Source organism: Trachypithecus francoisi, unplaced genomic scaffold (assembly GCF_009764315.1).
Source record: "Trachypithecus francoisi isolate TF-2019V2 unplaced genomic scaffold, Tfra_2.0 Lachesis_group10, whole genome shotgun sequence".
NCBI classification, from domain to species: Eukaryota; Metazoa; Chordata; class Mammalia; order Primates; family Cercopithecidae; genus Trachypithecus; species Trachypithecus francoisi.
In genome coordinates, this window is record NW_022681455.1 from 39,274,607 (window position 1) to 39,290,537 (window position 15,931).

The 15,931-nt window shown below is 52.4% G+C and overlaps 1 protein-coding gene across 1 annotated transcript in view; it reads right to left on the reverse strand.

The window, feature by feature from the left end:
* Positions 1–2,525: 2,525 nt before the first annotated feature.
* KCNK5 (potassium two pore domain channel subfamily K member 5) overlaps positions 2,526–15,931 on the reverse strand; it is a 40,986-nt gene continuing 27,580 nt past the window's right edge. Inside the window, exons 2-5 of the mRNA XM_033217048.1 lie at positions 9,468–9,579; positions 8,175–8,341; positions 7,750–7,918; positions 2,526–5,325 (exon numbers count right to left, since the gene is read on the reverse strand). Of these exons, the coding sequence (XP_033072939.1) occupies positions 4,454–5,325; positions 7,750–7,918; positions 8,175–8,341; positions 9,468–9,579 (1,320 nt within the window). The 3' untranslated portion in view covers positions 2,526–4,453. The remainder of the gene's footprint in view (positions 5,326–7,749; positions 7,919–8,174; positions 8,342–9,467; positions 9,580–15,931) is intronic.

Here is a 15,931-nt window from a genome sequence, read left to right on the forward strand (position 1 = left end):
TCCTTCCCCGCCACTCTACCCCAGGCTTATGAGAGCTTCAGATGCAATAGTGGCTGATGATGATCTTGCCTGGCCCTTTCCAGTTGGGAGGTGAAACCCAAACATCCTGGTTTCTCTTCATCACCTCTGGCAGGGAGCTAAATGCCTCCTCCAGGATCATGGAGGAGATAAGAGGCCCAGCTGGGACCCCAGCGTCCTTCTGTGCTCTCCTCCCTCTCAGATTAGACTCCTTGAAGGGAGACGCTGCCTCCCACCTCCATCAGACTCTGGGTTCTCTGAAGATGTCTCCCCTGTCAGATCAGAAACTTAGAGGATAGAATGAGGAATGAGAATGCAAGTCAGGGAAGCTGCTTTGCTGCCAGTTAATAGTTGTTTCAGCTTGGAAAAAATCCTATATTTGCCTCAATGTCCTCATTGTAAAATGAGGATAACAGTACATAGTAGGTGCTCAGTAAACATTAGTGGAACAAATGATGGCGAGTCCAGGTGGTGCTGGTGGAGAGCTGGTGCTGGTTTACTAGGACAGTGGAGAAGCTCGCTGGGAATGGAGCCTGTGGAAGGAGGAGTGCAACCCCCACAAGGACCCCAGCAAGTCGGCAGATCTCACCAATCCAATTCTCCCTGCCCTGCATTAGAAATACAGCAATGACGGCCGGGCATGGTGGCTCATGCCTGTAATCCCAGCACTTTGGGAGGCCGAGGCGGGCGGATCACCTGAGGTCAGGTGTTCAAGACTAGCCTGGCCAACATAGTGAAACCCTGCCTCTATTTAAAGATACAAAATTTAGCCGGGTGTGGTGGCTCACACTTGTAGTCCCAGCTACTTGGGAAACTGAGGCAGGAGAATCACTTGAACCCAGGAGGCGGAGGCTGCAGTGAGCTGAGATCATGCCACTGCACTCCAGCCTGGGCAACAGAGTGAAACTCGGTCTCAAACAACAGTAACAACAACAAAACATCAATGACTTCAACAGAAGGCTTTCCCTGCTAGTATCATCTCCAGTGACTTCCCACCCATCTGGGACCCACTGGCCAGCCTCCTCCACTGCCCCCACTCCCATCCACCCTATAGCTCCCCAGACTGTGATGGGATGTTCCCCACGCCCCCACATGGCACCCCTCCCCTGCTCATGACCCCTGGGGAACTTGAGGCCTCCTGGGCCCCACCCTTTGCTTTAGCTGCTGACCCACCTCCCACCTCTTACTCAGAAAGCTCCTAACCCTGGCCACAGTAACCCAAGGCCACACCACCCAGTCTTGGGTCTGTGCTTTACTATCTGTGAGCACAGTTCTGCAAAGCTGTGCCCCAGTCCAGCTGGGCGCCCTTAGGCAGTCATGCTCCCTAAGCTCTCGTCTCAACTATAGATGGCCAAACAACCTGGGCTATGTTTGTCAGTGGGGTTTGTGAACAGGCCAAGTGCTGAATAAAGGCGGGGCTTACAGTGTTATGGAACTGTTATTGCCTTGAGGCTGAATGTGATTAAAGCAAAACTAGAGAACCTTGGACCTGTGTGTGATGGGGGCAGGAGATGGGTTGTGGGGAGCAGAGAGAGGGCAAGAGGGAGTGATGTTGGCAGAGAGGGAGGGATGGTGTCGTTACAGAATTGGCTGGTAAATACATATAATCCTTTGTAAACACATCCATGCCCTCATGAAAAATGTGGTTCACTCCTGAAAGCCTTTTTTTTTTTTTCCCAATGAACTCAGAAATCATCCTGTGTGGTGCTGAGCCCTGAAATGGTCATAGAAGGGGCCAGTCCCCAAACAGTTGAAGCCTGACAAAGCCTCCCTTTAGACAGATGGAGACAGATGCCCAGCTGAGCCTGGCTCCATTCTTCCTTCACATTCTTCCCAGTCCACAGTGCCCACGCTCAGGCTCTACATCTCCTGCCCACCCCTTGAGCTGAGAAGGCCTGAGCTTCGCTGAAGTTCTCTGGTCCACCTACCTGGAGACAGGAGCCCTTTCCAAAGATGCTGGGTGTGCCACAAAACCACAGGTAGTCTCTTTCATCTCATCACGGTGGTGGAGGGGACAGGAGTTGGGCTGCCTGGGTTTGAATCTAGGTTCACCATTTTTACTGAGATTTTTGCACAACGCAACCTCTCTGTGCCTGTTTCCTCGTCTATAAAATGGAGAGGTACTGCCCCCGCCTCAGTGCTCTTGCCAGGTCAAATGAGTCCACTCACATATTATTCAGTGCAAGCATTTAGTGCCTGACAAAGTGGTGAGTGACATGCGTTTGCCATGATCACTCCTGCCTCTCCCCTTGCTCCTCCGACTCCTTCCTGATTCTCAAACCTCTACTGCAATGTTCCTCCCGCATCCTTACCTCCCCACAGACGCCTGCCTCTCCCTGTTCTCTTCACCCCTTTTCATTCTTTTCTCCCCTCCAGACCATCCAATCCTCTTATCAGTCAGTCCTGAGTCCTCCTTATCCTCTGTGGATGCGCCCAGGCTCCCCTGCTGCTCAGATGCCAGAAGCTAACCCCTCTCTAACCTGCCCCCGACACAGCACACACCAAGCTGGCCTGTCCACCTCATGTTTTATTGTAAAAATGTTAAAATAAATTACATTTGACAATATTGCCAGTATGTACATACCGTGTGTGCAATGCCAGGACAACCAGCAACAACATGAGTTCATGAAAACATTTCACAGAAAAATAAGAGGCTGTTCCTTTTCAGGCCCCTGCTGGGCGGCAGCCTCTGCAAACAGCTAGAGAAGTGGGAGTGTGGGCACATGCCCATCACTGTCTTCACATGTTGGGGAAGTGGGCTCTGGCCTCACCGCCCCAGAGTAGTGGGGCAGAGGGCAGAGAGTGAAGGGGGCTGGGCGGCTCTGATGACTTGCCTCCTGCCCGGCCTCCAGTCACCTGCAGTGGATGTCCCTTCCTGCCTTTGCTCACCTCAGTGTCCCTTCTCCACCTCTGCTTGGGGACATGGCCCTTGACATCATGGCCTTGGATGAGGTCACCAAGAAAGGCCCAACCGAGTTGCACGGCAGGAGGGCAGACACTGGACCTCCCAATCCTTACGACCCTGCTCTTTAACCGCTGGCTCTGAAGCCAACAACAGATTCCAGGTATATAAAAACAGCAGTTTAAAAACATAAAACAAAAAAAATAACGAAAACATTCAGGACACAGTGGGCCAGCCCCAGGGTGAACATCATGGAGAAGCCAAGAACTCCAGTAGCAGCAAGTCCTGCCCACCCCTCACCAGAGAGTCCAACCGTTTTCACATTATCTTTTGCTCCCCAGCCCAAATCCTTTCCTTTCCTTAAACACACACATGGGTGCACAGGTGTGTGTGCGCGCACACACGCACTGCACACACCCACATGCACATCAAACAGTAGCTAGAGAGAGGAGCTTGATTCACATATTTGACCATCGCCCATTTGTGGGCCAAGAGCAATTTGGCCTCACCCTGCCTGGCCCAAGGGGGCTGGTGGGAGGGGGAAGTGGGCAGTGAGGTCCTTGTTCAGGGCACAGGGAAGGAGAAGATAGCAGGATGGGGAGTGCAGCTCCTCAGGCCAGGGGGCAGGGTGTGCAGTTCTCCGGCGGGCAGGAGGGGTAAGGGCAGAACCAGCCAGAGCTGAGCCTCACTCTTGCAGCTCCCTGGCCACCAGCCCTAGCAGTCCCGGCTTCCAGTAACCCATGCCCTGCCACTCTCCCTCGTACCACTCGGGGGCCCACAGAAAGCCTTGTGTCTGCCACTGCTTGACCTGAGAGGGGGAACACGGCTTTGGGCTGGGCCTGAGTAGACCAACAAGGAGGATGAGGACCCCAGGCCCCAGGCCCCAGGCCCACATGGGACTTGTTTCCAGGTCCCGTGAGTCAGGACTGTTTGAGCCCCTGCCCGCATCTCCTCACTCCCACCTCCAGCAGCCTCCACCCCACTACAGTTTGTAGTAGGTGCCCAACCTGACGGGCAGGCCCACAGCTGGGATGGGGGTGCTCCTGCGGAGGTACAGAAAGCACGGAAACACCTGACCCCACACACAGCGGTACCTCCCCAGACACTTCAGAGCTCCCTCTCCAAATGCCCAGCTCAGTAATGCCGGTAAACTTAAATAGCTGAGGCCCTGGGCCTCGGAGAACCGTGTGACACTCCAGCAAATGGTGGGGTGAAGACCATGCGGGCAAGGCCTCCTCAGGGTCAGTCCTGCCCACCTGTCCCACCAGCCTGCATGCCTTTGCATTGTGAGATACACCAGCCAAACTCAGGACAGACGCCCCCACAGCCAGGGTATGGTTCAGCTGGATAACAGAGGCCCTGTCCTGGGCATACATCTAGCTGGGGAGGATGGAAGGTTAGGAAGGCCCCTGGCCCCCACTCCCAGTTCCAAGGCTGCCCCCCAACCAGGGCCAGGGGTCCTGGCCATCTCGGGACACCCCAGGGTGAGGGGGGAAGAGGCTGTCAAAGGTGGGGTGGGGAGCTGGCCCTGCCTCACGTGCCCTTGGGGCTGTTAGCCTTGTTGTACTCATTCATTAGCTGTTCGTAAGGCACGGAGAGCTCAGACTCAGTGCTGGTGAAGGTGGACTCGTCGGAGGAGGGGAACTCGCCCATGTTCAGGGGTGCCTTGGCTTCGGCCCCCTGCTGGGGGCTCTCCTCCCCTGCCAAGTTGTCCTCTAGCGAGGACTTGGAGGTCTCCTCATCCGAGAGGCCAGCCTCCGCGTTCACGAAGGTGATGCTGGCGTCCTGGAAGATGAGTGGGTGGTAGTCCTGGGCATCCCATGGCTCGCATTCCTCGCTGATGCGGTCCAGCTGGTTCATGAACACCTCGGGGGCAGGGGAGCTGTCTTCAGGGGTCCGTGCCACGGCCTCCTCATCTGGGGGCCTTGATACGTGGCCTTTGCTCCTCAGTGTCTGTGACACCTCTTCCAAGGTGGGCACCCGGTTCTTGGAGTAGACCACCAGGGGCGCCAGGGAAGGGGGCAGTGCTGGGAGCCCACCGCCTTGAGGCCCCAGCCCTGGGCCCGGGCCCGGGCCCGTCTCCCCACCCCCGCTTGTCTTCATAGCCTTCTTCCCGATCTGCTTGATGAGGTCGTTGTAGGTCTCTTCCTTCTTGGAAAGAAAGCTGAAGATGTTGACGTCCTTGGAGGCTGCGCTTCCCTTCACCTGCAAGGCCTTCCGGGAGTGTGGGGAGCTCTCAAAGGACTCCTTCCGTCGTCGCCGCCGCTTCTTAATGGCTTTATGGACTTCCACAAACATGCTCACCTTCCAGTTGACAAAAAGGGACAGCCAGGCCAGCCCCAAGTAGATCCAGAGCTCCACGAAGTAGCGGTACAGGGCGTGGTAGTTGGCGCTGGGGTTCACACCTGAGCAGACAGGCAGTCCAGAGGTCAGAGAGTTAGCAGGGCCCAGGAAATGTGCAATGGCCAATGCTGTGTGATCTGAGCAGGAGTCAGGCCAGAGCACAGGATGGGGGTGCAGTGGGATAAAAAGGGGCCTGTTCTAGACCCTGGACTATCCCATCTTCCCGAAGGGCTTGGGCCCACTGTCATTCATGACCCCATCCCAGTATCCAGCCTGTCTCTGAGTCTTGGTTTCCTCAACTACAAAAAGTCAAGACAGGCCAGGCGCAGTGGCTCATGCCTGCAATCCCAGCACTTTGCAAGGTCAACACAGGTAGATCACTTGAGGTCAGGAGTTTAAGACCAGCCTGACCAACATGGTGAAACCCCATCTCCACTAACAATACAACAATTAGTCAGGTATGGTGGCAGGCACCTGTAATCCCAGCTACTTAGGAGGCTTGAACCTGGGAGGCGGAGGTTGCAGTGAGCCAAGATCACACCACTGCCACTCTAGCCTGGGCAGCACACAGAGACTGCATCTCAAAAAAAAAAGAAAAAAAAAAATTCAAGACAGTGACTCTTTGAAGGAAGCTAAAGGGGTTTTGGGCGACTGGCAATGTAACCAACACACAGGTCAAGAAATAGTTCATGAGTATTTATTTGCCTTTCTGTTGATTCTTCTACCATCCCCAGCTGTTCTGTGTATATGGTACAGTTCACTTAAAAACTGAAAGGATGCATATTACACAAGGGAGCCCCCAGCACCCTCCAAGCTGGGGCTAGACTCACACTGGTGGATTACAAACAAGGCTGGTGGTTAGGTCAGGATGACCCAGGAAGCACCCACCCTGGCAGGAAATACTTTGAACCACTGAACCATTTTTATTTTCCTTGAAGGTCTGGTCTGCCTTCCTGATTTCCTCCTTCTGGCTTCCTCAAATCAGCTCTCCCTTGACCTGGAGGAGGGCTCTGTCTGCTCCACATCCCCCTCCTGTTGCAGGGAGCCTTCCTGGATTACCCTCTACAGCTCTGAAGGTTCTTCTACACTCCAGGATTATTTGAAATGTCTTTTACGACTACATGTACAGGCATGTTGACCCATATTCCATTTGCCCCCTTGACTAGATAGAAGAGCAACTTACAGAAGGGACCTGGAGGAAGGGGGCTACCTCTTTCATCAGACTAGAGGTTCTTCTAGGTGCTGTCGCCCGGTTGCTTCTCCTCCTCTGACCGGGCTCAGATAGCAGGTGCCCTGAGTGGTTGTTAATCCTGCTCAAGGCTCTCAATCACAAGCAGAGTTTCATGATGACAGTAATGGGGGCACACACTAATATAGCCAGGCCCTGCCCTCAACACTCATGAATAGTTATTATTTTTACTAGTTTTACAGATGAGAAAGCTGAGGCAGGGTTTGGTGTCTTGCTAGTGCTGAGAAAGTATGGCTAAATGTACATCTGTATTTCCCTAATACCAGAGGCATCTCCTTAGCCTGCTCTGGGCCTCAAGGGCTGGACAATGGCAGGGTTGTGCCTTGTCCAAATGTACTGCCCAGGACAGCAGGTCCAGACTTGCTAGGGTCAGGGGAGTGTTTGTGCCTCTCTTTCCTGTTCCTCCCCCAACTCAGCCAACTGCTCCCAAATGCCACATACATCAAGGACAAGGCTAGTGGTCTCCCACTGCCCTCTGGGCAAAAGGGAGGGGGTAGAGAACAGAGGCCTCTGGAGCAGAAGTTGAGGTCACTGGGGCGCTGGGTCAACAGGGTCAAACAGGGTGTCAAGAAGATTAAGAACCAAGATGCTGTGCAGGCCACAAACACAAGTTCGTGCATGGCTGGGGCCAGCTGGTGACAGGCCTTCAGACAAAGGGGCCCAAGAACCTCATCGCTTCCATGGATTAAGCAGGGGAGGAGTAGGAGGGAGTGTCAGGGCTGGGGGCAGGGCAGCTGGGGAGAAGGCCTCGCTTGTCTTTAAGCTTGCTATAGCAGGAACAAAGCCCCAGGCCTCTGAGCCATGCCTCCAGGACAGCTCCCTCAGCTCTTGTGAAAGATGAAAGGCTGCTGAGGGCGTGGAGGGGGTGCCAGTGGGCTCAGGGGCTCCCTGGGTAACAGGTACCAACCGTGCAGGCGGAAGGCCCTACTTGTAAGCCCTCCATGAAGCCAAGCTCAGGAGTCATGGGAGAACAGAGGGAAAGGAGATCAGAGACTGAGCAGAGAGGAAAGGAGGAGGAAAAGTCATGTCTGAGAAAGGGAACCAGAGAGAAAAGAGTCTTCTGCCACTACTCCAGGTCTTGGTTTCCTCTTGCAACTGGCAGAGTGGGTTGACAATCCCACTGGATAAAAGAAGTGCCCAGAACATGGAACCCTACCACGGGCACCCCTAACATACGTCCGCCACACTGAAACCAAAGAAGCAGAAAAACAGGTGGGAGGCTGAGGCAGGGACTCACCAGCCACAAAGTCACCGAAGCCGATGGTGGAGATGGTGATGAAGGAGTAGTAGAGGCCCTCGATGTAGTTCCACCCCTCGGTCACCATGAACACGAAGGGTGGGATCACCAGGTGGACCAGGACGCCCCACACGATGAAGATGACTGTGCACGTGATCTGCGCCTTCCGCTGATGGGGAGCAGGAGGCCAAGTCAGACAACAGGGGAGGCTTGGAAACCCAGCAAAGGCACCCAGAGGGCTAGGGAGGCCGCTAGAGGAGAGGCTAGCTGGGTACCCAGCCTGACCTAGGAGGGCAAGGAGCTGTGAAACTAGCCTCTTGCCATCTGTCCTTACATCCCTGGTCCAATTCCTGGAGCCTTCCTGTCCTCCCCTCACCTGTCATGGTTCCCCCATCTCTGCCCAACACCCAGGGTAGGGGACATACCAGACTCACGCCTCTCTTGGTAAGGAACTGCCCTAGTCTCTTGGCGCGTCCCCCGAAGAACTTGCCCAGGGCACTGATCCACGTCAGGCAGAGCGGCACCCCGAAGAGACCATAGAAGACGCAGAAGAGGCGACCAGCAGGGGTCTTGGGAGCCACATTGCCATATCCTGAGGAAGGAGAGAGTGAGGCCAAGAACAGGAGGGGTGGTCAAACCAGTGGGCCTTGCTTCCAACACACACACAGCCCATTCTCTAAGATAAACTGATACTGATCTATTATCAGTACTTAAGTAATAACATTTCCCTTGATCATACTCTGATCATGATCATTGATAAAGCAATTATGATGACATGAGCTGTATCTCCTCCATCACACAAGGAGCTCCCTGAAGGCAGGGACTAAGCCTGGTCAACAGGTCTTCCATTAGTCCATATGGTACCATTGTGCAAGTTACAAGACATGCTGTCTGTGTAGATTCCCCAGAAGCACTGTGGTAGATGGTCTCCAAAGATAGCCATCCTCAATTCCCTCCGTTCTTATGCAACTGTTCACACCAACGTGTTGTCTAATCCTCTTCCCTTGGAATCTGAGCTTTAGTGGCTTCACAACAGAAGCAGTCTAGGCAGCGGAAGTGACGCTGGACAGGTGAGGTCTAAGAGGCCTGCTGCTTTTCGCCTTGGTTCCCACATGCAGGTAGAAAACACATGCAGAGGCCTTGTGTTTTCATCCCCAGCTGAGCTCCCAGCCAACAGCCAGCATCAGCTGTCAAACCTGTGATGGGAGGACCTATCTGGGCCATCAGATGAGTCTGGCTTTCAGAAGACTCCAGCCCAGCCATTGTTTGACTGCCACTGCATTGGGAGCCCAAGCAAGAACCGGCCAGCTGAGCCCAGTCAAGCTCACAGAATGGTGAAAGAGAAGAAGCTGCATTTTGAGCCAAACTTCTGGACTGGTTGGCTATGCAGCCTGAGAACTGAAACAGACACCCAGCTTAGTAAGTAGTCATGATCTGGGTTTCTGCAATGAGCAATCTGGTTAATCTCTTGCATGGCTCTGGCCATGAGGCTGTGTCGCTGTTTCTGCTCAAACAGCCCAGGTCGAGACTCATGGAAACCTTCCCAGGCATGATCAGCACAAGGACTTACTAAATCCCTAAGAAAGTATCAACAGAATAGCCTGCAACGGGCCTGATTATAGCCCCAGTAGGGCTGAGTGCCCAGAGTTGGGTTTCTAGAAAGGTTCTGAGGAGCTAGGGCATGGATGTATGTGTCCTACAGATCCCAGAAGACTTACCAATGGTGGTGATGACAGTCGCTGCAAAAATCATTGCATTGGGCCAGTTCCAGTTGTTGAAGGTCTGGTTCCCTGTGATGGCCACGCCCTGTCCTGCAGCATCAGATACCACCTAAAATGAGAAACAGTAAAGGTCAGAGCTGAAGCCACACTTAACAGATGCTGACTGACAGAACTGCACTAAACTCCTTGTAAGCATTCTCATTTAATCATCACAATAAGAAGGTGGCAGTGTCTCCATGTTACAGATGAAACATTGTATAGAGAATCAGAGAGGTTACCTGATTTGCCCAAGGTAAAGATATGAACCCAGGCAATCTGGCTCCCGAGTTCATTCTTTCACGGAGTCAATGATTCTCCAACTTACTAGCATGCACCAGGATCACCTGGAAATCTTGTTCAACAGACTGCTGGTCCCTACTATCCTGAGTTTCTTATTTAGGAGGTCTAGAAGGAACATTTCTAAACACGTTCCCAGGTGATGCTATGGACAGGGACCACACTTTGAGAACCACTGCACTAGATTATTCTGCCTCTCAAAAAAAGCATATGTGAGGCAGACACACACAAGGAGGTCCCCTGTGCCCCACCCAGCCCTCCATGGAGAGTGTTCTATCTGCAGAGACCAGGTCCTTGTTTGGGGTTGGCTGGGGAGGGGCCTCCCATATACCCTTCAGCCCACTGCAGGACACCTGCTGAGGTCAGCTCAGTGCCCTGTTGACTTGTCCTCAGAGGGCATGCAAATCAGTAGGTCCTCCTTTCCGCCAGCCTAGGACTCTGCCCTCTTCCCTACAGGCTTTTACTTCCCTCCTTTTCCTGTAGCCCTTTCTCTCTCTACCCTGGGCTGAGCAACTCTCTGGGAAGGGACAGATCAGAAGGTAAGCACATTTCAGGGTGACTCATAATTGTGCTATCAATCCCCAAAGAGCTTCCAGTAACTGTGGATAGCAAGTGAGAGGCCACCTGGGGATGGGATGTCCCCCTGGAGATTGCAGGGGGCGGTGGGAGCAGAGGTGTGGGGAACTTATCTACTCTTGCAATACTGACAGCTGTAAACCTGTTTCCATCTGACGAGGCCTTAACTCTGCCATCACCACTGGCCTCAACCTATCTGTGGGGCTTTATCAGCTGGCAGGGCCTGGACTCCAGAAGCCGCCTAAGAAGAGGCTCTAAATCTGGGGCTCCATGGGGCTCAGGCCCTCCATGGAGGGCCTAAAGATGGGTAGGCCATCCAGACCAGAAGCTAGGCATTCAGCCAAATTCCCTATAAAAACCAAGGACTGAGAAAGAAGAGACAGAAGAGTGAGGGATGGAAACAGAGGGAGACAGAAAAACCTTGTTTCTAACCTACCCAGGGCATGATTGAGGTTTGGTGGGAAAAGAGGGCATGGGTGGGTTGTTCTGAAGGAATGTGCAATTTGCAGAAGCAGCAGCCGGCCTGTGTAAGTGGATCTGAACACTCTGCAAAGAATGTTCCATGACGGCATGCTTGTCTGTCAGACCATCAAACCACACTGCTCACTGTCCTGCCTCCTCTGGCATTTCATAGCATCTCCAAGGCTGGGAAGGCTGTGCAGTATCAAAGTGGAAAGTGGGGACCATCGCATCCAACTCTGGCCAAGGCAGCCCCTACCCTCAGAGAGCTCTCTGTCTAGCTGGCCAGACCATTTCAATGTGAAATGGCTAAAGGATATTCAGATACTAACAGGCCAACAGCAGAGCTAAAACAAATACTAAGGACCATCCAATGGGTTTCCAAAAACATCAAATCTGTTTGGAGCAAGAGAATGAGGAAGTACCAGGGTCACGTTAATGTTAAACAGATGGCAGAGAAAGCGGAACCACTCAGCTCTCCTTTGGCATCTACCTTTGTTATCTCAGATATCGATCTTCAACGGGACTGGCCCACAAGAAAAGAGTATCTAAGAACGTACAAGAACATCTTGAAATGATAACTGAATCACTGACCAAAGGTGAGTCTGCAGCACCACCTCTGGTCATCCCCTGTGGAATCATGGGGAACAGGAAAGACGTTGGAAGACAAGCTGTTTCCATTTTTCACAAAAAGGAAAAAGGTGGATTCTAGAAATTCAGAAAACAAACTGAACTCTTGCAAACTTCAAATTGGGGAGAGGAGAATGTCTGGAACATGCAGAAGAGGAAGTGGTGGGCACTAGAAACTAGCACAGATTCACCCAGAACAAGTCATGCTCAGCTAAGTGCATCTCCTTTTCAACAGGGTTGCACAGCCTTGAAGTTTTGTGGAATGGAATCCATCTAGATATCAGCAAGGCGGCTAACAGATGGGCTTAAAGAAACTCATGTGGACAAGACACAGAAATGTCACTGGAGCCAGGATTAATTGGGTCCATTCAAAGGCAGACAAACAACCCCGGGAGGTACTGATCATTATCAACCCAGACTGAGTCTCCACCATCATGCTTAAGGCCTGGCTTTCTTCAATATTTTAAACCACAGCACAATGAGGACAGAGATGGCTTACCAATCTCTGTCCGTGGATGCAATGCGCCGTGGATGCAAAATTGGGGATAAGGATGGGATGGGAAGATAGCTAACACACAGCAATGGCAGTATCAAGATTCAAAATCATCTAGCTGGATACAGGGGCCAAAATCAACAACATACAAGTATCTGCTTAAATGTTTAAATCTTATACTTTGGATTGGAAAAGACTGGTAAAAGATTGAAGGGAAAAGTCCCTGGATATTAGCTGACCATGAATCAACAAACACTAGGATGGCTGTCACAAGAAAAGTAAATGCAATCTCAGGCTATGTCAACTCCAGGTCTATCCAGGGCTGGGAGGTAACAAGCCCACTGTTCCTTGCAGGGTCAGGCCACATACGGGGCACCTTGTTTCATTCTGGGTGTCAGACTTCACATGATATGCTATCCAACAGACCAAAAGTCAAAGGGGAGATGGGGTGGCTGTTTTGGATAATGAGTCTACAAAGGGCTACTCCTTGTAGTAATCAATTTCTGATAATGCAAAGTATTTAGACGGGGGTAGCCAGCATCCATCAAGGGTGTTGTGGAAGGTATGTCTGGAACAGGGGTTCTCCACTGGGGTGGTAGTGACTTTTGAAAGTGTCTGGCAATGCTTTCTAAGGAGGAATGTTGCATGTGCCAGGCACTGTTCTAGGCAGTGAGGATACTACAGTGAAGGGACAGAATATCAGACCTCCTCATATGTTTATTCTAGTGGGTGATGGGAGATGCTCTGGCATTGAGTAGGCAGGGGGCTAGAGATGCTAAATGCCCTGCAATTAGCAGGACAACCACACCTACAAGGCCAAAAATGCTCCCCCCGGGAAATACTAGCTTGCCAAAGGTAACCTGTGATTTGGGAATCATTTAGTAAGCTCTAAGGAGACATCAAACAAAAGAACTGGCAAAACAGGGTAACTGAAGAAGGCATTAAGTTTGGGAGTGGGGAGAGGTGGAAGAACCGGGCTTTCTACCCTTCACCCCACTGACCGTGTGCCCTGTGGGCACCAGCTCACAGCCTCAGGCCCTGGCTTGTCAGGCAGCCACAACATGATGTGCTTTCCCCATGACTTCCAGTATCACTCTGTGGTTGCCCAGCAAGGGGCAGGCAAAGGAGGCGCTGGAGAGAGCCCCTAATTCCCTGGGGCTGCAAGCACTACTAATTCCTTGCAAAGACCCAGTGGTGGCAGTTACACCTACTGGGCGGAGAGAGGTTGGTTACCTGGCAGAACCGGGCTAGGTTGTAGACTGTCCGGTTTCAAGCCTGCAACTTCAAGCCTCCCCGCCTCCCTCTGCCTGGGTCTGCCTGCGCCTGGGCTGCCCCACTGACCCTTGCTGTTGCCTCCTCTGCTGTGGTTCCCAAGCAGCTGGCCTGGGAATCAGCTAAATCAGCAAAGTATGTAGACCGGGGTAGCCAGCATCCATCAAGGGTGTTGTGGAAGGTATGTCTGGAACAGGGGTTCTCCACTGGGGTGGTAGTGCCTTTTGGAAGTATCTGGAAATGCTTTCTAAGGAGGAATGTTGAATGTGCCAGGCACTGTTCTAGGCAGTGAGGATACTGCAGTGAGTGGACAGAATATCAGACCTCCTCATATGTTTATTCTAATGGGTGATCGGAGATGCTCTGGCTCTACCCAAGTGCTAGTGGAGAGAAGCGGTACTAGTGCTGCTGTATGTCAGACACCCCTCACCAGGGCTTTTACACACGTTACCTAACTGGCTCTTCCTGTCATTCTGCCAGGCATCACTTGGCAGAAGAGGAAAGCCGGGCTCAGGGAACTGAGGTCTGGATGTGAATCTGGGGTGCCAGCTCCCTATTTCCAGCACGTGTATCTGTGGATACCTCAGTGATCATGGTTGGGATTATGCAGGAAGGCGGCCGGGGGGGGGGGGGGGGGGGGGCGGGGCGGGTGTTTAATCGGTCTACCAGAACAGAAAAGCTGACCCAGGACTGAGGCCATCACTGGGTTAGGGGGAGGGACGTGGGAGAGCCAGGTAAACACCCTGTCAGACAAGGCGTCCCGTCCTCGGGGTTAGGGAAACAGCTTTCGCGGGAGGAGGCGGCCCCTGTTCACTGGCTGGATTCTTTAACTTGGCTCCCAAATTCACACGAAACAATATTTTCATTTTCCATACAAGCCTGGAGAGTGACGGGAAAAGGGGAGCCTGCACACAGCCCAGGCCCAGCTCTTGTTTGGGAACGGAGTAGAGTTCCCTGCCTCTGTTACCATCATCATAAAGCAGCTATGATTTACGGAGGGCTTCCTATGTGTCAAGAGTTGGGCTAAGCATTTTATGTGCCTTTAGCTCATTTAGTGAGGACAGAATCCTGCTGGGAAGATACTATAATTTTTTCCATTTTGCAACTGAGGATTTGAGGCTTAGAGGGGTTAAGAAAGTGCTAAAAACAATGAAGCCAGGACTAGAACCCAGGCCCATCTGGGTCCTAACTGCTGTTCTCCTATCTCCTGTCCCCATAAAGGCCACAGGAAAAAGGCCTGTGCATACTTCCACCCCCTTCCCACCAGCTGAAAAAACAGTCCCCTAAAACCAGTTCAGCCACTCTGACCAGCCCTCATTCTGTTGCTCCAGTGAGGAAACAGCCATGTGTGCCCTTGCCCAGAGCTTCAGATGGCCAGCTGCCCCAACCCTACCTTCCCAGGCGCTCACTGTGCTGACTGAGTAATCTCGATTCCTAGACATCCCCTCATCTCCCAAGGATCTGAGGCTTCCCTGGGCAGCGGTGGGGCTTCCCCTTCCTGGAGAGAGGGATCTAGACTGGGACTCTGGGACATGCTGCCCTCCTACATGGGCAGGTAGGGCAAGGTGGGCGCTTCCCCTTTACAGGGTGGGGTAAGGGAAACCAAAGTCCAGATGTTAGCCTGTTGGGATCACAGCTATCTGGCACCCATAGAGCTACTCCGGGCCCTGCCTCCAGCTCTGCAGCTGCCATTGCTTTAGGATCACAGGACTCTTTCTTGCTCTGCAGGATGCAGCCTTAACAATCTTCCTCAATTCCAGCCTCTGCTAGACTCCTGGACTATCAGTGGTTCATGGGTTCATGGGCCAACCCTCCTTTACCATTCCCAGCTGCATCAATTCTTTTTTCTTTTTCCTTTTTTGCGATGGAGTCTCGCTCTGTCGCCCCGGCTGGAGTGCAGTGGTACAATCTCAGCTCACTACAACCTCAGCCTCCTGGGTTCAAGCGATTCTCCTGCCTCAGCATCCCAAGTAGCTGGGATTATAGGCACGTGCCACCACGCCCAGCTAATTTTGTATTTTTAGTAGAGACGGGGTTTCTCCATGTTGGTCAGGCTGGTCTCAAACTCCTGACCTCAGGTGATCCACCCGCCTCAGCCTCCCAAAGTGCTGGGATTACAGGCATGAGCCACCGCGCCCAGCTATCAATTCTTAATTCACTGTGTCAAAGCTCACTTGCCCCTCTGGAGGGACAGTAAAATCAGGCCCTGGAAAGGAAAATAGAGCTGATCTTCTTATGTGCATGGTGCTTGGTAATGCAGAAAGAAACCTATCATTCCTCTCCCCTCCCCTCCCAGCCACCTTGTAAGGGATGTGGGCATGGCTTATTCATTCTTATTTCATAAATAATACATTGATATTTAAGCACTTATGAAGACAGGCACCTAAATCTAAGCACTTCACTTATCTCACAAAATGTCAATACCCTCTAAAGTAGATACTATTACTACCCCCATCGTACAGACGAGGAAACAGAAGCATTTGCCCAAGGTCACAGAGCTAGTTAGTCGTGGAGCTGGGATGAGGGCCCAGATGGCTCCTAACCTCTGCACTATCTAGAGATGGGGGAAAAGACACGCAGGTGGGCTTCTAGGTACAAGTGAAATGGCCTACCAGGCAATATCCACAGACATGCAGAGACTCCCCTAGAGTGTCAGCTTCATGGGGACAGGGTCTTTTATTTGTTTTGTGTTCCA